At 34.0% G+C, this 27,027-nt stretch overlaps 1 protein-coding gene across 8 annotated transcripts in view; it reads left to right on the forward strand.

The window, feature by feature from the left end:
• LOC121252437 overlaps positions 1-25,286 on the forward strand; it is a 31,224-nt gene extending 5,938 nt beyond the window's left edge. Inside the window, exons 1-8 of one of the 8 annotated variants that reach the window (XM_041152067.1) lie at positions 1,962-2,456; positions 2,743-2,988; positions 3,019-3,048; positions 3,699-3,815; positions 22,738-22,923; positions 23,722-23,970; positions 24,227-24,403; positions 24,761-24,857. In XM_041152067.1, coding sequence (XP_041008001.1) covers positions 2,399-2,456; positions 2,743-2,988; positions 3,019-3,048; positions 3,699-3,815; positions 22,738-22,923; positions 23,722-23,970; positions 24,227-24,403; positions 24,761-24,819 — 1,122 coding nt within the window. In that variant the 5' untranslated portion in view covers positions 1,962-2,398 and the 3' untranslated portion in view covers positions 24,820-24,857. Of the gene's footprint in view, positions 1-1,961; positions 2,457-2,742; positions 3,049-3,698; positions 3,816-11,392; positions 11,423-20,487; positions 21,115-21,413; positions 21,660-21,689; positions 21,720-22,288; positions 22,406-22,737; positions 22,924-23,721; positions 23,971-24,226; positions 24,404-24,760; positions 24,858-24,987 lie in introns of those variants that run through there. The other 7 variants (XM_041152066.1, XM_041152071.1, XM_041152068.1 and 4 more) reach the window with 7 other exon arrangements.
• The last annotated feature ends 1,741 nt before the right edge of the window (positions 25,287-27,027 follow it).

Consider the following 27,027-nt stretch of genomic DNA (forward strand, 5'->3'; position numbering starts at 1 on the left):
TGGTGAAGATCTCAATTTGAAATTCCTTAAGTATTTTTTTTAAGAAAAAAGGAGGACACCTCCAAAACTTTATTAAAACTAATGCTCACTTTTGATGGAGGAAAACTTTAGACAATCAGGACTAAGACAAACACAAAACCAAAACTCACCAAGCAACCAAATTAAGGCCTAATACTAGGCAAACCAAGAGAATCCAACCTAAGCAAACCTCTAACACGGTGGGGTAAATAATCAGAACCCACATTTGTACAATTCATCCCCTCCTCCCCCTGCTTTGCCAAAAATTTGCCAATTTATTGCCTTCCCTAAATTGATGAGAGCCTTAAGAAGCTCTTCCCAAAAATCCCACAAATACCAAACCGTACACGGATTATTTCTTAGCCATTGTACCACCAAAGTCGAATCACATTTGATTTCAACTTTCCAAATACCCAACTCCCTACAAAGCAATAAACCACAAATGAGCGCCCGAAGTTCAGCTTTATTATTAGTACCAAAGTCAAAATTTATAATTTGAGGTCTTTGAACCACGACTTCACACACAGGTATGTCCAGTTTTGGAAGGATCATATGGTCTACACTAGAAATTACACCCATCTTTGACATCGATCTAGAAAATTGCTGTAGCCAACACTTTACCGACATCCAAACAGCATCAATGGATTCAAGTTTCCCTTCCATTTTAGCAGAGCAGCGTCTTTGCCACAACCTCCAAGAGATCAAAGAGGGCATTAAACCAATTAGCATCCCTTTTTGCGATGATCTCTTTGCACATCAAAATCAACAACAAACTCTCGCCCACCAGCTTCCTATGTGCATGCAACACACCCCCAAAACTTGCGCTACCCTTTTCCATACTTCCTGAGCCACCTCATCCGAACACAGCACATGGTCTCTATCCTCAACATTACCCAAGAAGCAGCAGTCATAGCGAGAGGCCAAAGGGATGCCAACGGACTGCACTTTTGCATCCACTGGAAGACAGTTGAACCTTGCCTTACGCATACACACTGAAATATTTTTTGGCAGCAAATTATTCCATATCCACTCCATCCCTTCTAGCTGAGGACCCTTAACTCGTGTCACCTCCCAAGCATTCACTGTAGAGAAACTTCCATCACAGCTAGGATACCATAACACCAAGCCCTTCCCTTCTCGACTGCTAGGTACATCTGATATAATTTCCGTCGCCTGGTTGGAACCCACCATCTCCTCCAGCATCCTCATATCCCATACATCTCCCACCCAACACTCCATAACCTTCAACTGCAGCAAAGTAATATTAGAAGTTGTAGCTGCGAGAGGGTCACTATACAACCACTTATCAAACCAAAACGAAACACCTACATCATGCACCCGAATAGACAGATTCTCCAAGACCTCCGGCATCACACTTAGGATCGACTTCAAGAATGTCGAATCCGATGCTTTAGCCTTGGTCACCATAATATGCTTACCTTTTAAATATTTTTCTTTAAAGAACATGTCCACAAATTATCCGTAGACAAAAACCTCCAAGCAAACTTAATATGCATAGCCCTTTGCACTTCCGAAAAATCCCTTACACCAATCCCCCCCTCCAATGTTGGTTTACACATTTTTTACCACGCCATCCACTTCCTCTTAGCCTTTCCTTGCCCTTCCCCCAAAAGAAAGTAGCCAAGATGAAATTCCTTAGTATCATGACATGAGTACATTACTTCTACCCCAGAAAATATAAAACCCGGCCCATTCATGACTACATTTGGATGATCATTACTCGCAGACGTTGGTGTTACACACAAAGATCCCATGATAATTAAATTAGGAGATATTTTAAAACGTCAGGCATATAATTCCTGAATCCAGTAAAAAAAAAAAAAAGAAGGAAGAAAGTTCTTTGCAATGGATTGGAAGACTTTATAATATTGACTGGACCAAGACTTTATAATATTGACTGGTCCAAGACTTTAAATTAGGGACGTTTTATATATGCTTTATTCCTTTCTTTAAGAGCATTCAGATAAGCATTAATATCATGTGTATAGTTCGCTTTATTCTTCAAGAAGCTCACTTTGGTATTTGGTTCTCTCTTCTGCTCTCTTTTTATTTTATTAAGTGGTTATCTTCAGATTAACGTGTCTGTAAAGGTGTTTTTCCCAGCTTTGGGCAGGAATCTTTAAACGGAGAAAATCACTTCTAAAACTCCAATCATGAAGAACCTTGCAAAACACCTAGAATGTCCTATATATAACCTATTATTATTTGCCTCTAATGCTCCTTAACCTACGCTAGCTCCTCTAGCCACCTGCTGGTACAAGTTTTGCCTATAAATTAAGAGAAGAAAGCTCCTAATTTCTTTGATTTGTACGCAACCAGCAGAAAAAATTACACACTATTCGGAGCCCTGATCCAGAGCATGCAGGTGATTATAAATATTAACCCTAATCGGCAGGAACATTCAAACAAGAGGGATGGTACAGTTCAACACATACTCTTTTTTTTTTTTTTTTTTTTTGATCCTGCATATTACATGTATTTATTTCTGCATAAGTTACTTTACTGTACTTTTTAACTTTTACTTTATAAATAATAGAAGCAAGATTTTGTTTGTTTGTTTGTATGTATGTACAACAATCCTATCATTATCATCCATGAAAAGCCTAGCCAAAATTTAATCATATGCAGATTCTTGTTTGTTTCTTAATATGCTGGACTCATGTATTTCTAAAAGATTTGCTTCGATTGCTTGAGAATATGCAGCTGGTCATGTGTTGCCAAGACATCATGATCAGGAGCCAAAAAAGAGTTTTGTTGGGTGGGATCAAGAGTACAGCAGTAGTACTACTAAAGATCAGGGTAAAAACAATATGGGCAGCGAGATGAAGAGCATGCGCAAGCCTGGAGAAGAAAGCCTAGTAGTAAAGCAGGAATATTTAAGCGACAACGTCGTCGAAAGAGACACAAAACCCAAGCCTGTTGTGGATAATCCTACTGGGTATGATCCTTTTCTGTCGTCAAAAGGGGAGAGTACTGATGTTCTCGGGGGAGGAGACAGCAACCAAGATGGTAGAATATTATATATTGCAAGTCATGTTTAGTTTTATCTATCAATTATTCAATTTCTTAATTTGCAATATTATGAAAACTATCATATGATTTAAATAGGGTGGTTGTGAATTTGAAATTCATTTTGTTATCGATATCATTATCCGTACAAGCTGCTAGCTTGCTTGCTTTTTCGCTCAATATATTTGGATCATGCTAGCGGCCGCAAGCGTTGGCCGCCAACTGCTTAACATACTGCTAGTTATAAATTTTTTGTCTATTTTGTTTTAATTTTTTTTAATATTCTTAATTATTAAAAAAAATAAAAAAATATACAATTTTTCTAATAATCACTTTCTTAACAATTAAATAAAAAAATTAAAATGTATAAACGATAAAATTAAGCAGTAAATTTGAGGGACTCTACTAACATTTTCTATATAATTTTTTCAAAATAACTCATATAAAAAGAAAAACAAAAGAAAATCATGATAAAGATAAAAGTATGTTCTTGATTCTCATGCATGCATATATATATATATATATAGTTACAACTTATACGATCGAGTATGTACTTCCTTTATATCTTTTTATGAACAAAATACTTACCCATCTCGATCACTTTTAGAGATGATCATATATAATATGTACTGATCATCTTTGGATCGCAGATCTGTTGTCAAAAGAGAAGAAAAAAGGTGGCAGAAGTACTCCATATTCTGACCCTTCAAAAAATGTCGTGGACGGCGTTGCACGGACAAGTTCTCCACTTGAAAAGGAGAAGAAAGGTATATTAATTAATATAATCAATCGGCCGTTTCCATCTTTATCACAAACTTTCTGATATTTTATATTTCATAATTAATAGGCTTATTTTCGCTGTATAAATTATAAAACACTAGAGTGGTTTAATTGTTTCAAAATTAAAAAATATGTAAGAAGATTTTTTTTTTTTTTACAATATGTTTTCAAAAAAAATATTTAATTTGCGTTATTTTCATTTTATAATAAATTCTACGATTTGTTAAATTAAACTCCATTTTCTTATGAGAGCAAGAAGTACTCGTGTTTTTAACAAAATACTATATAAATAAGAATATGGTAGATTAATGCAAGAGTTTAGTTTTATATCTAATTATAATATAGTTCGACTTTTTCTTTTTCTTTTCCCTTATAATTTCTTTGTATAATTAATGGAATTACAAATTAGTGTCAATTTCTTTTTCTCTACACATCATGAGGCAAGAGAAGGGAATTAGGAGGAAATTAATTACACACACACAGATATATATATATATATATATATTTAATATCTACATTAATCTTGAGAACACAGGTATATTATCAAACGGAACGGCCGGCCAATATTCCGACAGTCCAAAAATGAAAGCAACTGAAGAGGTCCCGTCAACCGTTGCAAGAGAAAAAAATGTAGGGTCGCCGCCGTTTGTAGTACCTAATAAATCTCAAGCTGCCAACGACGTTTCATCAACAACTCAAAATGGAAAGAAAGGTATTATTATATTAGGCACTCTGTTTACCGATTTATAGGTTTATTTATTTATTCTACATTTTACAGAGTTTAATTTTTTTAATGAGTCATGCTACATGCAGTCGTTTTGAAAAAGAATGAGGTCCACTATTAATTTTTTTTTTTCATGTGAATCTCATATATATTCATTTTTTTCAATCTCATTGCATGACACTTGCATACTCACGACTGTAACTATCATTTATCTTCTTTAATTAGTATTATAAATGTTCACTTATAAAAAAATATTGGGATTGGTTATATATATAACAGGAGACTTTTATTTTGAGAGTGGGGATCAGGATTTTTTTTTTCAGAAAATTAGGAAATACCAAGATTGCAAACTAAATATTTATTTAATAATTATATCTAAAACAAATTCTATATATTTGCATATATATTGCTAATTTAGTTCGATTTGTTCTGGTGGAATTACCCAATATTCCAACTCTTCAAAAATGAACGACACTGTACGTACGTACGTATATACGTAGAGGCCGCCCCGTTTTTTGTAGCCGAAAAAAATATAGCGGTGTCATTATCTACTAATATTGAAGCTCGAGGGAAAAAGACATCAACAACGAGTACTGGATCATACGGATTTATAGGTTTATTTATTTATTTTATTGTTTACAGTTACTACTGGTGTCTTATTTAATTAATTATTGCAGATTGCAGGGCGGGTTTAGCTTATATCTAATTAATTAGTTCAAGTTTTTATTCACTTTTTTTTTTCTTATATTTTTCATATGATTGAAATTTCCTAATTTCATATAATTATTTATTTATTTTTTTTAAGAACGATGACAGGACCCTAGGGCTGTAATTATGGGCATGCATGCATATATATATATATATATATATAATATATATGATCTTTTAGTAATTACGAGTGTATAAGGAAATTAATTTGATCAAAACTTATAAGTACTTTACCTCCTAATTATTAAGAAGTGTTTTGTAAACCAAGGAAATGATTTGTTTAAATGTCTTAACTTGTCGCATAGGGAGAAAGAAATATCACGTGAAAGAGTATGATATTGATTATTTTAAGTTGGTTTGGACCCATTTAATGCCCAGGAGGCTGTCCCTGCTCCATATTATAAGTCAAGATCTGCATTCGGATCTAGGGGTCTGCGGATCATGTGGCCAAGCTAGCTAGCTGTTGCGGGAGGAGGCAAGTGGGTTTTGACTACTGCATGCGGGAGGCAATGCCATTATTAAGTACGTAGTCGTGATGTTTTATGGAACATAAAATGTAAAGATCCAGAGTGCAAATCCGGAGGCATGCATGTAAGACATCCCCAGATTCTGTTTCTGCTCCTTGTTTCATAATCTGACCGATAATGAATATTCTTAGTTCGATCGAAGTTTTGATCAGGGTACTGCTTGTTTTTTGTAATTGATCAGGATATACGGCGGAAAGTTTGATAAGTTTGTAGAACTACTTTGGGAAGTGATAGATAGGTTTACAAAAATAAAGTCCACAAATTTATAATGTGATTAGATTAGCTAAATGTGATTAGTTCATAGCTCTTTGAGCTTGGATTACCAAGAAATAGAAACTTTACAAAAAAAGCCTAGGATTGACATTCTATTGCTGTCATTTTATATGCATATCGTTACAATTATTTATGTTCCCAATGTGCCTACAATGTAGCACCAGGCGGACTGTTAGCTAGTGTGTATCATCTTACCAGAATAGTTTTGTCCCGTCGGCAGCCTGTCCCTTCCTGGATCATCCCCGCACGTGTCCCTAGTTGTCCTATTAAATTCAAGGGAGGGATCTCTCTCTCCCGTTAATTGGGCCTTCCTCAACGACAAGAAAGATGGGCCGGTTATCCCGTGACTCTAGGACCTCGGGGGCTCTCTGGCCCGCAATTTGGGAACCGATTTCCCCTTCTAGTATGCGTACAATTTGTTCAAAACTATTTGTGCGTACGATTATATGTATTTGAATTTATTTTTCTAAAGGACTAATCAATGATGGAAATTTATTCCTTTAACGACACTTAACTTCTCACCACAGAAAAATAAAATCACATTCATGAAGTTTCCATCACCACTGCTGTTATGGAAGCTTAACTTAACTTTGACAACTTTGCTATTTTTCTGCTACTTTACTGCTTTTGAATAAATGTTTGTAAGGGTTCACTTGCCTTGTTGGGAATAAATCAATTAGCTACAATTATGTTTGAGTTTTGCTTAATTTCCGTGTATGTTAGAATACTTTCCTTGTAAACCCATATAGTTATAAGTTCGCAAGGATGCTATGAATGGAGGTATCTAAAAAATATTCAAACAAATTGTTTGCAGAGGTGGGATCCTCATTAAACAACCCATGACTTTTATCAAAATTTATCCACAATATGTAGAACACGTCGGAGTGATCCAGCGTCTTTTCCTGTTGATCCACCAGTCACTCATTCAATCACTCACGCTCGTAACATTTTGGCACCAAAGCAGGTCATGGCGGATCCCAGAATTGAGCGTTTGGAACAACAGTTGGCTAACTTTGGGAGTATTATGGAAAGACTTATGAAAAAATTTGAGGAAACTAGTGCAAAGTTAGATTCCTTGCCGATAAGAGTTTGGGAGGTGCATAAGGCTCAAGATCAAGAAATAGACCTGGACGAAATCATTGAGGAGGGAACAACTCAGCAGTTCCAAAATTGGCCAAGTTGGACTTTTTGAGGTACAACGTTTTGGATGATCCGACCAATTGGATTTATAGGGTAGAGCAATTTTTCGATTATCAATGAACGGATGAGATCGAGTAATTACCATTGGCAGTATATCATTTGGAGGGAGAGGTGCAGATGTGGTACCAATTATTTAAGAATACTGAAGAAATTAATTCGTGGGAGGCATTGAAAAGGGGACTTCGAATCCGATATGAACCAACCACGTTCGAAGATCATTTTGGCACGTTGAGCAAGTTGTTCCAAACTGGAATTATTCATGAATATTGTTGCAATTTGAGTAGCTACTGAGTTGTGTTGGAGGATTGGCCCCTACTCATCAATCGGGGAGTTTCATAAGTGGACTCAAGGAGCCCATACGAACTGATGTGCAGGCTGCACGACCAACATCCATCACGAATGCCATTGGACTATCCCGATTGTTTGAAGCAAGGCATGCCAAGAGGCCAATAGCTATGGAGGTCATGAAGCGGCCAGTGAATGTGGAACCTACGCCACCCCCGCTGCCTTCGGTGAATTTGTCGAGAAATAAAACACCACCCATATGGCGTCTCAGCCCGAGTGAGATACAAGAAAGGAGGAAGAAGGGACTATGTTTTAATTGCAATGAAAATTTTGTACCTGGTCATCGGTGTAAAAAAATATTTTTTATTGAAGGAATATTTCTGAATGAAAAGGAAATGGAGGACGACGAAGGTGAAGTACAACTAATTGATAATGAGAAAGAACTGGGGATCTTACTCCACACCATCGTGGGAACCACTTCCCCACAAACAATGAGGAATAGAGGTGTCGCTAAGGGGCATGGTATCACAGTACTTCTTGACTCTGGGAGTTCCCATAATTTTTTTAATACATCGTTCGTTGAGGCAATGGGCTTACCGCTTCGGCATATGCGTGGAATGAAGGTAATGGTAGCCAATGGGAGAAGTTAGATTGTAAGGGTAGATGTGATGGGGTTCAAATATTTTTTCTTGGTATCTTGTTCTCCATTTATTTTTTTTGTTAGCCATTGAAGGATGTGATGCAGTTTTAGGCACTCAATGGTTCTGCACTTTGGGACCAATATGTTGGGATTTTACCAAACTAGTGATGAGCTTTGATTACATGGGAAGTCGAATGGGGTTGAAGGGGATTAAGGGCCCAAAGCATAAGGTGGTGGAAGAGGGAGTTGCAGCAAGGGAGTTAAAGGCAGAAAAAAACTGGGCTACTATGCAATTGTTTCCGTCTGAACCACTGGGAAGTGACGCACCATCCTCAAGTTTTTCAATTAATTTGGGTGCTAATTTTGCAGGGCCTACAACAACTTCGGCTAGTTTGAACAAATTATTGCTGGAGTTTAAAACAATATTTTTGGAGCCGAGGGGGTTGCCTCCAGACCGAACCCACAATCACAAAATACCATTGGAGCATGGCTCGGGACCAGTCAATGTGAAGCCTTACCGCTACCCTCATTTCATCAAAGGAGAAATTGAGAAGTTGATCACAAGCTTGCTGCAGTCAGGCATGGTGCAACCAAATACCAGTCCATACTCATCGCAGGTATTGATGGTAAAAAAAAGGACGGATCATGGCGTCTATACGTGGACTATAGAGCTCTTAACCAAATTACAGTAAAAGATAAATTTCCTATACCCGTCATCGAGAGATACTGGATGAATTAAATGGAGCAAAAATATTCTCAAAATTAGATCTTCGCTCGGAATATCACCAGATTAAGATGCACGATTTGGATATAGAGAAAACGGCGTTTCACACGTATCATGGGCATTACGAGTTTCTTGTATCGCTTCCTCTGTGTCTCTTCTGAACTATTTGGAATGGGTTGTCGCAAGCATGTGAAATATACGTAAGATCTATGACGATCTCACAGACGGTGCCACTGTTAACGTCATGTTTTGCATGCCTTTGGGCCAGGTCCTGACAACTCAGGTATTCAGAACTTGGGCCTACAAAAGATAGGGAAGGAAGCAATTATGAGAGTGCTGCCTTGGGACCAGGGAGTCTCTGATGCCAAAGTCAGTAAATTTTCTTGGAAGTTTGTAAATAAGTGTAAGAGTCTAGAGATCAGAGAGGGTTTTTTCGTACTTGAGACTTGCTATTTATACCATAAGCCTGGGGGGACAGATCGTGTCTGCCCCCATGGAGTCCGTGTCCTTCCTACTGTTCCCTTTGTCAGAGTCCTTTAACACGGCGTGACTCTATGACAATGGCATTAATGTGGCATGTAGCTCGTGTAATGCGGCGTGGTTTTCCGATTTCCCTCTCCCCACTAGCGTCCTTGGTAGTCCGTTGATGTCCCTCTTGTTAGAGGATCGAGGGTCCCCCGTACATTATGCCCGCTACACAAACAATCACTCAAGAACTGGACACTATTCGAGGGATCTTCAGGTCGATGAGTCTCATCCCCTGCAACACGTTCCCTCATGCAGGTTGCGTCCAAATGAGCTTACCCATGGGCCGGGTTGGAGTCTTTATTTGTTCTGAGTTGGGCCTTAGTTCTTGCTCCCTTAGTTGCTATTCTCAGGCCTGTTGGAACTAAGGGAGAAAAGTCCCCTTACAGACATAATTACAGTAATTGATTTAAAATAAATTATAAAATAGAATGTTATAGCTAGGTATATCATTATCTAAAAAAAATAAACTTTCAAACTATGAACCTAACTAAAGAATAAGCTCAGTCGAGCAACCAATCTTTCTTTTGAGTTATTATAAATGTCCAAGGCATGATGCAATGTTTGCCTACCGGTAATTAGTTCTGAAACTATTTGTATTTGTAACCATACAAGAAAAAGTTTTATACGAGATCACAATTTGAAATTCCTTGGTATCATTCTCAATTAATTACAAAATATATACTTCTTCCCCAGAAAATATAGAAGTACCCCATTCATGACTACATTTGGATGATCATCACTCGCAGACGTGGGTGCTACACACAAAGATCCCATGATAATTAAATTAGGAGATATTTTAAAACATCAGGCATAATTCCTGAATCCAGTAAAAAAAGAAAAAGGGAAGGAAGAAAGTTCTTTGCAATGGATCGGAAGACTTTATATTCACTAGACCAAGCCAGCTAGGGACGTTTTATATATGCATGCTTTATTCCTTTCTTTAAGAGCATTCAGATAAGCATTAATATCATGTGTATAGTTCACTTTATTCTTCAAGAAGCTCACTTTGGTATTTGGTTCTCTCTTCTGCTCTCTTTTTATTTTATTAAGTGGTTATCTTCAGATTAACGTGTCTGTAAAGGTGTTTTTCCCAGCTTTGGGCAGGAATCTTTAAACAGAGAAAATCACTTCTAAAATTCCAATCATGGAGAACCTTGCAAAACACCTAGAATGTCCTATATATAACCTATTATATTTATTTGCCTCTAATGCTCCTTAACCTACGCTAGCTCCTCTAGCCACCTGCTGGTACAAGTTTTGCCTATAAATTAAGAGAAGAAAGCTCCTAATTTCTTTGATTTGTACGCAACAGGCAGAAAAAAGTACACACTATTCGGAGCCCTGATCCAGAGCATGCAGGTGGCCATGAATTATAACCCTATTAGGCAGGAACACACAAACAAAACAGATGGTACACAACACATTCTCTCTCTCTCTCTCTCTTGTATTTATTTCTGCATAAGTTACTTTACTCATGTACTTTTTAGCTTTTACTTTATAAATAATAGAAGCAAGATTTTGTTTGTTTGTTTGTATGTATGTATGTCCAACAATCCTATTATTATCATCCATGAAAAGCCTAGCCAAAACTTAATCATATGCAGATTCTTGTTTGTTTCTTAATATGCTGGACTCGTGTACTTCTAAAAGATTTGCTCCGATTGCTTGAGAATATATATGCAGCTGGTGTGTTGCCAAGAGATCATGGTGATCAGGAGCCGAAAAAGGGTTTTGTTGGGTGGGATCAAGACAGCAGTAGTGCTAAAGATCAGAGTAAAAACAATATGGGCAGCGAGATGAAGAGCATGCGCAAGCCTGGAGAAGAAAGCCTAGCAGTAAAGCAGGAATATTTAAGGAACGACGTCGTCGAAAGAGACACAAAACCCAAGCCTGTTGTGGATAATCCTACCGGGTATGATCCTTTCTGTCGTCAAAAAGGGAGAGTACTACTGGAGTTCTCGTGGGAGGAGACATCAACCAAGATGGTAGAACATTATATATTGCAAGTCATGTTTAGTTTTATCTATCAATTATTTCAATTTCTTAATTTGCAATATTATCATGGAAACCATCATATGATTTAAATAGGGTGATTGTGAATATTGAAATTCATTTTGTTATTGATATCATATTCAGATTTTTTTTTGTTTCTCAATAGCCAAAAAAAATATAGCGGTGCCATTCTCTAGTAATAATGAAGCTCAAGACCGGAATAAGACATCAAGAACTACTGGACCAAACGGAAAAGGAGAGCCGCCAAAGAAAGGTATTATATATAATCAGTTTGTCTACCGATTTATAGGTTTATTTATCTATTTTATTGTTTACAGTTACTACTCATGCTGTCTTATTTAATTAATTATTGCAGATTGCTGGGGTTTAGCTTATATCTAATTAATTAGTTCAATTTTTTAATCAGTTTTTTTTTCCTTATATTTTCATATGATTGAAATTTCCTAATTTCATATAATTATTTTTTATTTTTTTTAAGAAAGATGACAGGACCCTGTAATTATGGGCATGCACATATGATCTTTTAGCAACGAGATGTATTGCAGACTTTTTCCCCCCTATGCACCATAGCATGAAGAGATCAAAGCTAGGGAAGTGGGGAACGGTTTTGTATAAGGAAATTTGATCAAAACTTATTAGTACTTTACCTCCTAATTATGAAAAATTGTTTTGTAAACTAAGGAAAAGATTTGTAATGTCTTTACTTGTCGCATAGGGAGAAAGAAATATCTCGTGAAAGAGTATGATATTGATTATTTTAAGTTGGTTTGGACGGCCATCTAATGCCCAGGAATCTGCTGTCCCTGCTGCTCCATATTATAAGTCAAGATCTGCATGCGGATCTAGGCGTCTGTGGATCATGTGGCCAAGCTAGCTGTTGCGGGAGGAGGCAAGCTGTGGGTTTTGACTACTGCATGCAGAGGCAATGGCATTATTAAGTCGTGATGTTTTATGGAACATAAAATGATCAGTGCAAATCCGGAGGCAAGACATCCCCAGATTCAGTTTCTGCTCCTTATTTCATAATCTGATCGATAATGATTCTATATATTAGTTCGATCGAAGTTTTGATCAGGGTGCTTGTTTTTTATAATTGATTCGGATATATAGCGATCAGTTTGTAGAACTACTTTGGGAAGTGATAGATAGGTTTACAAAAATAAAGTCCACAAATTTATAATGTGTAATTAGATTAGCTAAATGTAATACGTGCAGTCTACTTTATAAAAAAAAAAAAATAATAATAACAATATAATGTAACACAACAAACCGCATAAGTTTGAAAACTACTCACCTTTTTCAATTTATTTTTTAAACCAAACATTTCTCAACTCGTCCACGGCAAGTACTTCTTTCAACTTAATTAATGTCTCTCTCTGGGAAACATATTTACTAATATATATTACGATTCATTAGTTCCCCGACCAACTGCTTTTTCAGGCAAAGGCCGACACAGTACTACGATCGATATGCATAATGGCACAAATAACAGTAGAGTGCACATGACGTGAAGTATAAATAAATAAGGCTTATTCCAGTTATAATTACATATTCGCTGTAATAGAAATAGTTAGTAATAGTACTTTATTGCGGCACAAGTAAAATCGCCTTAGAAATTTTGGTTTTTATTTCATTGTGAATAGTTTCCAAACTTTTTGCGTTGATATTTTGATCTTTTATGATGATTTAGTATATTTGCCACTAAATTCATTTCCGGCACTGGAAATTTAGTCGCAAAAAGTAAATTTTACTGTAGCGGTATTTTCTTTCTAGCGACAGAGGAAAAACACCACAAATTTAACTTTTTGTCGCCGTAACAGAACCTGCTGGGTAAGGGACGGAAAATAACAACAAATTTTAAGGGGATAGAATTGTCGCCGAAACTTATTACAGCAATTTTTAAGCTTTTACGGCGGCAATAAGTTTTTCTCCAAAGGGAAAGACTCAAAACTACTTTGTCTTGAGACAAAAATCCTGATCCCTCTTTTTCTCTCCTTTCCTATTCTCTCTCTCTCTCTTCTCCCCTACCCCCCCCCCCCCCCCCCCCACCTGTCACGTCCCCTTCTGTGAGCCTCCAACAAGCCTGTCAACCAGCCCGCATTGCAGTTGTCGATAGTAGTGGCAAATCTACATATGGCTTGATGGGGGCCATGGCCCCAAAATTTTTCAAAATTCAAAATAGCCACTAAATTTTATTCATAATTCCATGTATATAGAAATTGTCCTCCTAAAAAAATTTATAATTTCCTTATTCCCACATGCTTTCTAAAATTTTGTAAAATTTTAATATACATAGAAATGTCTCTTTCTAATTTTTTTCCTATAACCCTTAGATTTTGTATAATTTCTATATATTATATATTTTCAAGGATGTGGCCACACTAAGATTAAATTAAAATTAAGATTAAGAGAAATAATAAACTATTAACATTGACCCCAAAGTTTTTTATTATACAATATTAAGTTTCTTGATATAGAATTTAAGGTGAAAATACCAGAAAAACCATTTAATGATTTATATGAAAAATAGCGGAGATGATTTATCCTCTAAACTTCATTAAGTAGGAAAAAGTTTATTTAAGGTCGTAGTTGTAGTATTCTATGCTTAATGTGACACCAAAATAGATAGATTTTTCATAAAATTTGATAAACAACTTTAGATATTAGAATAAAAGATGGTATTCTAAAAGGTCACATGATAGTTTATACGAAGAAAATAATTTTTAAATATTTCATATTTACAAAAATAATAATGGATGAATATTATTCTATGAAATATTGTCGTAAAAAATCAAAAACATGCATAAAGTTGTGTTTTAAAAATTTTATTTTTACATTATTTGGCAAATTATCGAGATTTCATTTTTATATATGCTTTATAATTTTGTAATATTTTTTCATTTTATATAAACATTTCATGCGATAGAAAAATTGACCCCCCTAAAAAAAATTGCTGGTTCTGCCACTAATAGATAGCGCCACGACGCCGTCACGCCTTGCTAGTGACGAACCCCTCCTCGCTCTCACCCTCACACTCACATCCTCTCTCTACTTCTCTGAGCATCTCCCTCTCGATCTCTCTTGCCCTCCCTTATGCTAAGCCGCCAGCTGTTGTGAATGGTAGCAACAAAGCCGCATTACGAGCAAGCCACCATACCTCACCAGTTGACTAGCCCCTCTTTTCTTTTGGTCCACCGTCGTGTGCCCCAACCCTGACTCTACTCATGCTCCACATCGTTAATTGAGAGCATTTTCAAAAGCTAAATAGCTGGTGCACAAAAGAATGTAAGGGTTTTGTACATACTATCTTTTGTCATTTTTGTCACTTTATTCTAAATTTTTATTTTATAGCATTTATTTTGTTTAAGTATAAAGTTTTTTATTTTATTTTTATTCTAAGAATAAAGTATAGAATTCCGAATGAAAGCTAGATCTCTAATTTAACTCGTATATATCTAGTTTAATTATTATCTAAATTAATAAATTATATTCTTTTTTTTTTATAGGAATTAATTAATTATATTCTGATTCAGTGTAATCATCTAATACTCTCTCACCGGTGGGGCCGCCTAATTAACATGCAGGCCGGACGGAAAAAAAACTTCTCGTCTGGGGGCAAATAGGTTCGGGACGTCCAATCCATTACTCTATTTCGAGTCAAAAAATAAAAGCAGAGTCGGAAATAGTGGCCTACTTTTTTTTTTGGATGAAAACTTTGAATATTTCGAGACTAAATTTTTTTCTAGTTTCTGATATATACCATCATGATTCATTAAAACATAAACAAAATCTGCATTTTGTTAAAAAGAACATAAAATATATAATAAACCAATAATAATATTCGGAACTTTGAGAGATACATCTAAGACTATAGTCTCGTTTATTTTCAGAAAATATATCATTTCATCTAATCATTACAACTTTCTTAACTTTTAATATAAAATAAAATAAATAATTCAACTTTTTTAAATCTCAAAATAAAAATAATATTAAAAAATATATTCTAATAATATTTTATTCAACTTTTAAATTTTAATATTAATTTATTTTATCTCATCTCATCTACAAAAACAAACGAGGCCTAAGATCATCATCATGTGATCAAATATTCCAACTATACACTATGCAACAACTATATCAAAACAACTCAATATTATATTAAATCATAACTTATCCTTAGAACTTAAGCTGATAAAAAAAATAATTTTAATTGTTTAAATTATATTATACAAATTTTGATCTCTCTAGACTTTTTTAAAATTATAAAATTTGGAAAAAACACGAGATGCCCTTTAAGTACTTGTTAGTTGGGTCTAGCACCAGCTCACCATCATTTTCATATATCTGAAATGAAAATGGTTGTTGATAGGAAAAAATGTGCACTAAAGAAAAAATAGAGAAAAAAATTCAATAAAATATCTTAATTTAAATTATTTTATTACTATTCACTAGTTGATCTTGACAATGGATCGGAAGACTTTATAGTTTATATTGACTGGACCAATGGACGTTATATATATGCTTTATTCCTTTCTTTAAGAGCAGTCAGATCACGAGCATTATATTTAGTTCGCTTTATTAATCTCTAAGGAGCTCACTTTGGTATTTGGTTCGAACCAAAGTGATTAATATTTTAAATAGTGAGATGAGATGAGATTATGAGATAAGATGATTTTGAATGAGTTAAATAAATATTATTAGAATATTATTTTTTTAATATTATTATTGTTTTAAAATTAAAAAAAATTAAATTATTTATTATATTTTGTACGAAAGTTTAAAAAAATTATAATAATAAGATGAATTATTAAAAATATTTCTGTATGGTCTTAACATTTTTGTAAATTAAGGTGTTCCTTTGGAGGAATCTTAAACAGAGAAAACCACTTCAAAATTCTAATCCTGAAGAACCTTGCAAATTAAAACACCTAGAATTTCAATATATAACCTACAATTTCCTGTAATTAATGTTCCTTAAGCTACGTACAGTACCTGGAGGTACAAATTTTGCTTATAAAAGAGAAGAAATTAGCTCCTAATTTCTTTGATTTGTACGCAACCAGCAGAAAAGTACACGCTATAATTCGGAGCCCTGCTCCAGAGCTGCATGCAGGAGGCCATGAATAACCCTATTCGGCAGGAACACATGAAAAATAGAGATGGTACGTACACAATACATCTCTTTTAACTTTCACTTTATAAATAATAGGCGCAATATTTTTTTTGTTTGTTTGCTTGTACATTAACAATCCTATCATCCATTAAAAAACCAGTCAAAATATAATATATATATATATATATATATGTATATATATAAATACGCCAAAGAAAAAAAAAAAAAGCGCAATTCGTGCGTTGAACTGTATTTTCTCAATATGCTAAACGTATATATAAAAGATGATGTGCTTCGCCTGACATGCACGGATGCAGATAGTGTGTTTCCAAGATATCATGATCAGGATCATCTTCCAAAACATGAGAATGCTTTTGTCGGTTGGGAAGACAGCGATCAGGGTAAAAACATATGGGCAACGAGATCAAGAGCATGCGCAAGCCTGGAGAAGATCAAAGCCTAGTAGTAAAGCAGGAATATTAATTTAAGCAACAACGTCGAAAGAGGCACAAAACCCAAGCCTGTTGTGGATAATCCTACCGGGTATTATCCTTTTCTGTCGTCAAAAAGGGAGAGTACTGGTGTTCTCGTGGGAGGAGACGTCAATCAAGATGGTAGAATATTATATATTGCAAGTCATGTTTAGTTTTATCTATCAATTATTTCAATTTCTTAATTTGCAATATTATGAAAACTATCATATGATTTCAATTGGGTGATTGTGAATATTGAAATTCATTTTGTTATCGATATCATGATTCGTACGTTGTATCTTATTGTTGTAATAAATGTGGATCATGTGGCACATAAGATCACATTTAGCTGGATTCGCGCACAGTTCCTGATAGGAGTGGTACGTGGAGAGCCCATCGACTTGCTACTGTGTATTTTTGAAATGATTCATTACGAGGCGAGCATTATCTTCATAAACAATCTCTTATATGAAGTCATCATTACCCGGCTATTATTGACTCGAGGAGTACCACCCTAGGTGGAAACAAATCAGCCCTCTCGACATGACCACACACAGTCGGAGCATTGGACAGGGGAGGGGGCATGCTCGACGTCAACCTGGCCCTATATTAGATCTTGCTCCTCCGACCCAGTTTGAGCCCAGTACATGTTGCTCCCCATATTGGGAATACTAGTCAATGACTTCTACTGGGGATGTGCGGCCTACTTGAGTTGATGCAGTGATCTTAGATCTTACTGCACATATCGACACACAAATCACGGCTGTGGAAGAGACTGTCACTGAGATTGCCCATCATGTAGATATTCTAAATAAAAAGGTCACGACATTGATTGAGGAGTTCTGCAGTACATGATTTGTTGATTTGAGTGTTGTTTACAAAGTTTTATCATATTTTGTACATTATTTTTATTATATGTAATGAACAATATTATTTAAAATATCTACTGTTTTTTAATTTTAATTCTTAATCTTTTTTAATGTTAGCTTATCCAACTATAATATTAAATCACTACACTTCAATTCTTAATCTTTTTTAATTTGAAATATCTAATTTCAATATTAAATCAATTAACATTCAAACATGGCGCCAAAAATTTACACGTTCACGCATAAGTAGCCTCAATGTTCGAATGTTTAGGGCCCGTTTCAATGTAAATATGTATGTATTCGAACGTAATACACTTTTTCGACTACCTTTAGTGACGGTTTCCACAAACCATCACAAAAAAATATTTTTTGGTGACGGTTTGGAGACTGTCACAAGTTTCAAACCGTCACAAAAACTCTTTTATGTTCTAGTGGTACGTGACGCCCTTTAGGGGTTAGGTTGGACTAGAAGATGATCATTTTCATATATATGAGAATGATTGTTGCATAAATGTGTTCGAACATATCTACACTATAAGAGACGCCTGGTTCTCTATCAATCGAACCCATTTGTTTAATACATTCAAAACTCAAAAACCGATCGAATGCACGCCGTAGCACTGCTACCTTCGACCATCAGTATAACTATTCAAAAGGTACATTTTTTTCCTCCATTTCAACGTATTTTTTTGGTTATTTTCATTTAGTTTTGAAAAAAAATAGAAAACTCATATAATTTATAGATTTAGTATTCTTGGACTAGAAAACACAAGGTCAGAATTCTTCTATGCAATTTTTGACCTTGTGTGTGTATTATTTCTGGAAGAAATGGAAGGAATTTTTGTTTTAATTGCCATTGAGTCAACTCGGCTATTGTTGAGCTTGATCTAGTTTTTGTTTGAATGTGGTTTAAATACGTTCAAACGGTTAGAGCTCAAGGGCCAGAATTTCAAACAGGTAGGATACCGTTCGACCATCTACTAAGATGGTGTTCGAACATAAAAATGACGTTCGAAGGCATTTGAACGCATTCTAACTTATTATTGACAAGTTTTAATTTCAAACGGTTGGGAAACCATTTGAAATCTTTTGTTTCCGTTCAAGCGTGTGTAACATTATGCGAACAGTTAATTTAAATTGCATTGTGGAGTTCGAACGCCTTATAATTCGATCAAACGCTTAAGAGTAAAACAATTTTAAATTAGTTTAGTCATTATATAATTTTGTCACTATTTTATATTTGATATTTTATAACTAATTTTCTTAATTTTGTTATTTAGATTTCAGGTTGAAAAATGTCTTCTATGGGAAGGAAGCGTAGCAGATCAAGGTCGGTAACTGACACTAGTACTTGTGGCAATACATTTACAGGCCGGACAGTGTTATTGGAGCATCGGGTGAAGATATCTAACTTTTAGGATCTTCTTTGGGAGGGGCGCTCCTTGGCATCCATCTTCATTCATGGAGTGCAGTTGCACATCGATTCAAGACCACTGGGATGAGGCGTTCCACTTCATCTCATACATCGACATCGTCACTAAGTTTTATAGAGCGCTCGGTGGCCCCAGTACTCGAGATGTTGAATTTTGTATTTTTAATTTATATTTTATTTTGTTTTTTGTATGGACAATATTTGATGTTTGGTAAATTTAATTAATTATGAATTAAATCTTTTTTTTTTTTATAAATTAATTGTTGATTTCTATTATATATTCTTTAATTAAAATTAATGTTAGCGTTCAAACAACACATATACCATTTGAACACTGATATCCATGTTCAAACATTGATGATCTACATATTCGAATTGTAAAGTGGTATGTTTGAATGCGCTTAATCTGTCAATTTCTTTACCATATTCGAAATGTTATTTTATTAGGGGTAAAATTTATCGTCCCTACATATGCCGTTCGAATGTGTTCAAACGGTCAACATGTTTTAGTCTTTTTTTGGAACGAACTCTAAATTTTGTCTCTACGTCTCATTTTTTGGGATGCTTTCCATTTTGTTGATCTAAACAAAAATCGTCCTAAAAACCAAATTTTTTTGTAGTGAAGCTTCTCCATGGATGTTGTGAGACAAGACTAACAAAAACGTACTTGGGCAGGGTGATCATCATCATGTTCGGATGATTTATAACTTTTACAGCTTGACCATCTATTTAGAATGAATGAAAATGATGTAAAATTAAAATTATTTCTGAATGGAGTGACATAATTACAGTAGTTAATTTAAAATAACTTCTAGGTATATCATTATCTAAAAAAAATAAACTTTCAAACTATGAACCTAACTAAAGAATAAGTTCAGTCGAGCAATCTTTCTTTTGAGTTATTATAAATGTCCAAGGCATGCATGATAGATGCAATGTTTGCCTACCTGTACGTAATTAGTTCTGAAACTATTTGTATTTTTATAAAAAAATTAAAAAAAAATCCCCATACATGATAAAGTTTCATACGAGATCTCAATTTGAAATTCCTTGGTATCTTTCTTAATTAATTAAAAAACAAAACTTCTCCCCGAGAAAATATAAAACCCCATTGATCATGACTACATTTGGATGATCCCATGATAATTAAATTAGGAGAGATTTCAAAACATCAGTTATAAATATTCCTGAATCCAGTAAAAAAAGAAGGAAGAAAGTTCATTGCAATGGATCGGAAGATTTGCTTTATAATATTGACTGGACCAAACTAGCTAGCTGGGGACGTTTTATATATGCTTTATTCCTTTCTTTAAGAGCATTCAGATAAGCATTAATATCATGTGTATAGTTCGCTTTATTCTTCAAGAAGCTCACTTTGGTATTTGGTTCTCTCTTCTGCTCTCTTTTTATTTTATTAAGTGGTTATCTTCAGATTAACGTGTCTGTAAAGGTGTTTTTCTCAGCTTTGGGCAGGAATCTTTAAACAGAGAAAATCACTTCTAAAACTCCAATCATGAAGAACCTTGCAAAACAACTAGAATGTCCTTTATATAACCTATTATTATTTGCCTCTAATGCTCCTTTACCTACGCTAGCTCCTCTAGCCACCTGCTGGTACAAGTTTTGCCTATAAATTAAGAGAAGAAAGCTCCTAATTTCTTTGATTTGTACGCAACCAGCAGAAAAAATTACACACTATTCGGAGCCCTGATCCAGAGCATGCAGGTGACTATAAATATTAACCCCATTCGGCAGGAACATACAAACAAGAGAGATGGTACAGTACATCACATACTCTCTCCCTTTTTTTTTTTTTTTTTATCCATACTACATGATGTATTTATTTCTGCATAAGTTACTTTACTGTACTTTTTAACTATTATTTTATAAATAATAGAAGCAAGATTTTGTTTGTTTGTTTGTATGTATATATATATGTACAGCATGAAATCCTATCATTATCATCCATGAAAAGCTTAGCCAAAGTTTAATCATATGCAGATTTTTGTTTGTTTCTTAATATGCTGGACTCATGTATTTCTAAAAGATTTGCTTCGATTGCTTGAGAATATGCAGCTGGTCATGTGTTGCCAAGAGATCATGATCGGGAGCCGAAAAAGAGTTTTGTTGGGTGGGATCAAGACAGCAGTAGTGCTAAAGATCAGGGAAAAAACAATATGGCCCCCGAACGCCTTACCGAGAAGAGCATGCGCAGGCCTGGAGAAGAAAGCCTAGTAGTAAAGCAGGAATATTTAAGCAACAACGTCGAAAGAGACACAAAACCCAAGCCTGTTGTGGATAATCCTACTGGGTATGATCCTTTTCTGTCGTCAAAAAGGGAGAGTACTGATGTTCTCGGGGGAGGAGACAGCAACCAAGATGGTAGAATATTATATATTGCAAGTCATGTTTAGTTTTATCTATCAATTATTTCAATTTCTTAATTTGCAATATTATGAAAACTATCATATGATTTAAATAGACTGATTGTGAATATTGAAATTCATTTGTTATCGATATCATGATCCGTACAGGCTGGCTAGCTAGCTGGTTGCTTGCTTTCTTTTTGGCACAATATAATTTGGATCAGGCTAGCCGGCCGCACAGTGTTTATGCTAGACGTATCGCTAGTTATAAATTTTTTTTATTTTAATTATTTTAAATATTTTTTTAACATTTTCAATTATTAAAAAAAATACATAATTTTATTAATAATCACTTTATTAACTATGAAGTAAAAAAAATTAAAATATATAAGCAATAAGTTTGGGCTCCACTAGTATTTTCTATATAATTTTCTCAAACTAATTCATATAAAAAGGAAAAAATAAAGTATGTTCTTAATTAATTCTCATGCATATAGTTACAACTTACATGTACTGATCTTATCATATCATTTCGATCACTTTTAGAGATGATCATATATATATGTACTGATCTTTGGATCGCAGCTCTGTCGTCAAAAGAGAAGAAAAAAGGTGGCAGAAGTACTCCATATTCAGACCCTTCAAAAAATGTCGTGGACAGCGTTGCACGGACAAGTTCTCTACTTGAAAAGGAGAAGAAAGGTATATTATAATCAATCAGTTTCCAACTTTATCACAAACTTTCAGCTGATATTTTATTTATATTTCATTAATAGGCTTATTTTCGCTGTATAAATTATAAAACCCTAGAGTGGTTTAATTTAATTGTTTCAAAATTAAAAAAATATGTAAGAAGATTTTTTTTTTTTTTTTTTTTTTACAAGCTGTTTTCAAAAACAATATTTTTAATAATTTTACAGTTTTACAAATTTTTTATTAATTTTTTAAAAAATAAATCATGTTTTAATAAGCTAATTTGTAAATTTTTTTTTTTAATTTCAAATTTCTTATAATCAAAGATAATATTTGTCCAGACACTCCCAAAATTATGACTGCAACTCGTTTAGGCCCTGGGGTCGAGCCAGAAAATGTAGCAGCCCCGACTTACTCGCGTGGTACTCGACCAGTTGTACCTCAAACGACTCAAAGTCACTCTGAAAATAAGACCGTCATCGAGAGCTTTCCACCAGCAATTCCATCTTATGAAAAGGAAAAGAAAGGTACTATATATAATATATCAAAACTAGTTCCAAATCTATTGTATATAATATAAAAATACCAAGATCAATATAGTAGCTAGATCCAGAGACTTTAGTTTTATCATGTCTAATTTAATTAGCTCATCAATTTCTTTATTTTATTGGTACATTTTTTTATCGTATATATATATGATTGGAATTACTTAATTCGTAGTTTTTATTTTTTATTTTTTTGCATCCATATAGTTTAAATAAAATTAATGATAGTAAATGTTGAAATAAATTTTGTGGAAATATGATCATTTTTCATTTTAAGTGAAATTAATGGTATATATCTATTTAGTCTAAATTGTATGAGATATTTTAATTATTTCACATGTTTATAACATGAATATTATAATTAAATTATCAAAATAAATTTTATTCTATACTAAATGGATATATATATATATTACGATCTGTTTCTTTCAAAATGAAGAAGATTTTTATCCCAATGATAGGTAAGTACGTAGCATTTTTTTTTTTTTAATTTTGAAAATATGATTTTTCTAAAACTTCCTTTTAAAAACAAGAATAACTTTATTCTAAGGTTTTTAATTTTTACACCATACACCAATTACGTGGTAATTTATAAAATAAATTTTATAATTTGAGCGTGTGTATATATATATATATATACATATATGCACACACTTAAAAAAAAAAAACAAATACAAAAATAAAATAAAATAAAAACTCGTCCTTATGAGTGCATATATTAATTCATGCTGTTCTTTCTTTAAAATTTTGTTGTATGAACAATTGTTGTACTTGCTTTAGGGATGACGGCGCCGGCCATGCGCGCTCCTCGGAACGCAACTATGTTATCAAACGAAAAGTCGAAAGACAATGCAGGGAAAATCCAAAATACCGATCCTCCAAAGACGACTGCAACTCATGTAGGTGTCCAGTCAAAAAATGAATCAGTGACGACGAGTAGATCAACGTCGAATCAGCCTCAGTATGGTTATCAAAATACGCCCTTCGAGAGCATCCCACAAACTCCATCGTTTGAAAAGGAAAAGAAAGGTGCGTACCACTATATATATATATATATATATATATATATATATATAATCACTAATTAGTTCCTAATTAATTATTTATTGGTTTATTTATTTATTTATTATTTTCATTTTAATTATAAAATACTATATATGATTACTTTATAAGATGGTGATTTTCATATCAAAACTAGTTCCAAATCTATTGTATACACACACACACACGCATGCTAATTAATTAGTTCGATTTGTTCTCTTTTTTGTTTGTTATATTAATTAAGACGATGGCGGGGGAACCCAATATTCCAACGCTTCATCAAAAGCGAACGCAACTGATCGTGTAGAGGCCGGCCGTTATGTAGCCAACAAAGATATAGGGGTGCCACTAGTCCGCACTAACAAAGCTCGAGGGAATAATACATCAACAACTACTGGACCGTATCAAAAGCCAAAGAAAGGTATTATATATAAATCAGTTTGTCTACCGATTTATAGGTTTAGAGTAATGGTACATATAGTTATGGAGTGTGCAAGCGTCGCGTAGTCGTTTTAAAAAAAAGTATGGTCCTTTATTAAAAAATTAATTTTTTCATGTGGATCTCGTATTTATTCACTTTTTCAAAGTGATTGCGCGACGCTTCATGCATATTCACAACTGCAATTATCATTTATATTTAATAAATTAGAGAAGTACACAGCACCCTGTAATTATGGGCATGTATGCATATATATATATATATATATATATATATATATAAATATCTTTTAGTAACGAGATGTAGTGCAGACCTTTTTTTCCCCTGTGCACCATGCAGGCCACAAGAGAACAGGGGGAAGTGCATATGGGAACGCGCGGTTAAATTTGTATAATTAAGGAAGTTTTGTCAAAACTAAGTACTTTACCTCCTAATTGAAAAATGTTTTGTAAGCTAAGGAAAAGATTAATTTGCAATGTCTTATGCTCTTGCATAGATAGGGAGAAAGAAATATGTGAAATGATATTGATTTAAAGTTGCTTAATTTGGACCCATTTAATACCCAGGAGGCTGTTCCTGCTCCGTATTATAAGTCAAGATCTGCATGCGGATCTAGGGGCCTGTGGATCATGTGGCCAAGCTGTTGCATGCGGGAGGAGGCAAGTGGGTTAGTCGTGATGTTTATCGAACATAAAATGTAAAGAGCAGAGTGCAAATCCGGAGGCATGAATGTAAGACATGCGCAGATTCTGTTTCTGCTGCTGCTTATTTCATAATCTGACCGATAATGAATATTCTTAGTTCGGAGTTTTGATCAGGGTGCTTGTTTAATTTGTAATTGATCTGGATAAATAGCTGAAAGTTTGATCCGTTTGTAGAACGTCTACTTTGGGAAGGGTTAGGTTTTTAAAAAAAAAAAAGTTACAAAAATAAAGTCCACAAATAATTTATAATGTGATTGGATATAATACGTTAAATCTACTTTACATAAAATTAAAAAAAAAAAAAAAAAAAAAAAAAAGCTGCATCACTTTATGAACTTTACTTTTCTCAAAGAAAAATTCTAGTTATCATTTCCTATACCACACACCAATACGTGATTTGTCATTTTTTATCATTCTATTTAAACACACATTATAAATAATTAATATCTAACTAGTTGATATTTATCCATAATAACAATATATTATATGCCTACATATATTATTAATACATATACATGATAGAATATATTTATTTCATATGTGATTCCTGCTAATTATTGTACAAATTATAAAATATAGCTATCACTAGAACAAAAAATCAATTTTGGGATGATTTTTATTTGGGACGAAAGAAAACTCGTCTCAAAAAATAAGATCTAGGGACGAAATTCAAATTTTGTTCCAAAAAATGATGGAAGGTGTTTACTATTCTAACAAGTTCAAACTATATATGTAGGGACGAAATATTTTGTCCCTAATAAAATAAACGTTCTAACATCCAAAAAAATATTTGAACAAAATATTATAAACATTCGAATGGAAATTATATATAGTTGAACAACAATTTAACACGTTAAGTGACAAAATTTAGCGGAACATTGACTTAGTGTTTGAACATCATAAAACAATGTTTGAACGTCATGGTTAATTAATGTTTGAACATATATTATATATGATCGAACGGAAAATTGGCAATTTAAGTCAATAAATTTAGCGGAACATTAATTTACCATTTGAACATATTACTATACCGTTCGACCTAATAAGTTATCAATGTTTGAACGTATAATAAAGTGTTCGAACAGAAACTAGAAACGTTTGAACATGAAATTTTCTATTCGAATGGTTACATAATTTTTACAATTATTGATGGTAATAAAATACCTTACTTAATTATCGATAAATATTTAATTTATATTAAAGTTAGCAATTAAATAATATAAATAATATAAATCAATAATTTATTTAGAAAAGAGAAAAACTATTTAATTCATAATTAAATTAAATTAAATTTACAAAACATCAAATATTGTTCATACAAATATATATATATATATATATATATAAAATAGAAACTACTAAGATCTCAACTCCTAGCACACATCCTCAACTGCAGCTAGGTGTGTCTCTAGTTGTGTCAGTCGAGTACTAATCATGACCAGAGTCGCAGACATGACATCAATCTATGTACGCAAATTAGAGATACTAGCATTAATCTCTGTACGTAAGTTAGACATGGCAGCACAGATCTCCGCACACATTGCATCGATCACTGCTGATGTTTGTCCACTGATCTTTGCACACAGTATATCAGTCATCTCCTCGCGAGTAGATGTGCGTGATGCCTCGGCCTGCGTGGATGTCTCATCGGTCGATACTCAACGATCTCCCGGGTGTCCATCTCTCTGAGTATCAACTGGGTTTGGAATAGGACCACGAAGACGAAGTCTCGAGTATCCAGTGCTTCGTGATAGGGTGGAGTTGTTGATCGGTCTCATCGGCTCCCAAACAAGCTCGGAAATATATGACAGGACCCTGACATGTAGCAGAAATCGGGTGATCAGGATCTCAAACGGAAATATATCGGTCGTAATGTACCGGGCCGCTAATCGAATCCTATCA

Source organism: Juglans microcarpa x Juglans regia, chromosome 2S, assembly GCF_004785595.1.
Source record: "Juglans microcarpa x Juglans regia isolate MS1-56 chromosome 2S, Jm3101_v1.0, whole genome shotgun sequence".
Taxonomy (NCBI): domain Eukaryota; kingdom Viridiplantae; phylum Streptophyta; class Magnoliopsida; order Fagales; family Juglandaceae; genus Juglans; species Juglans microcarpa x Juglans regia.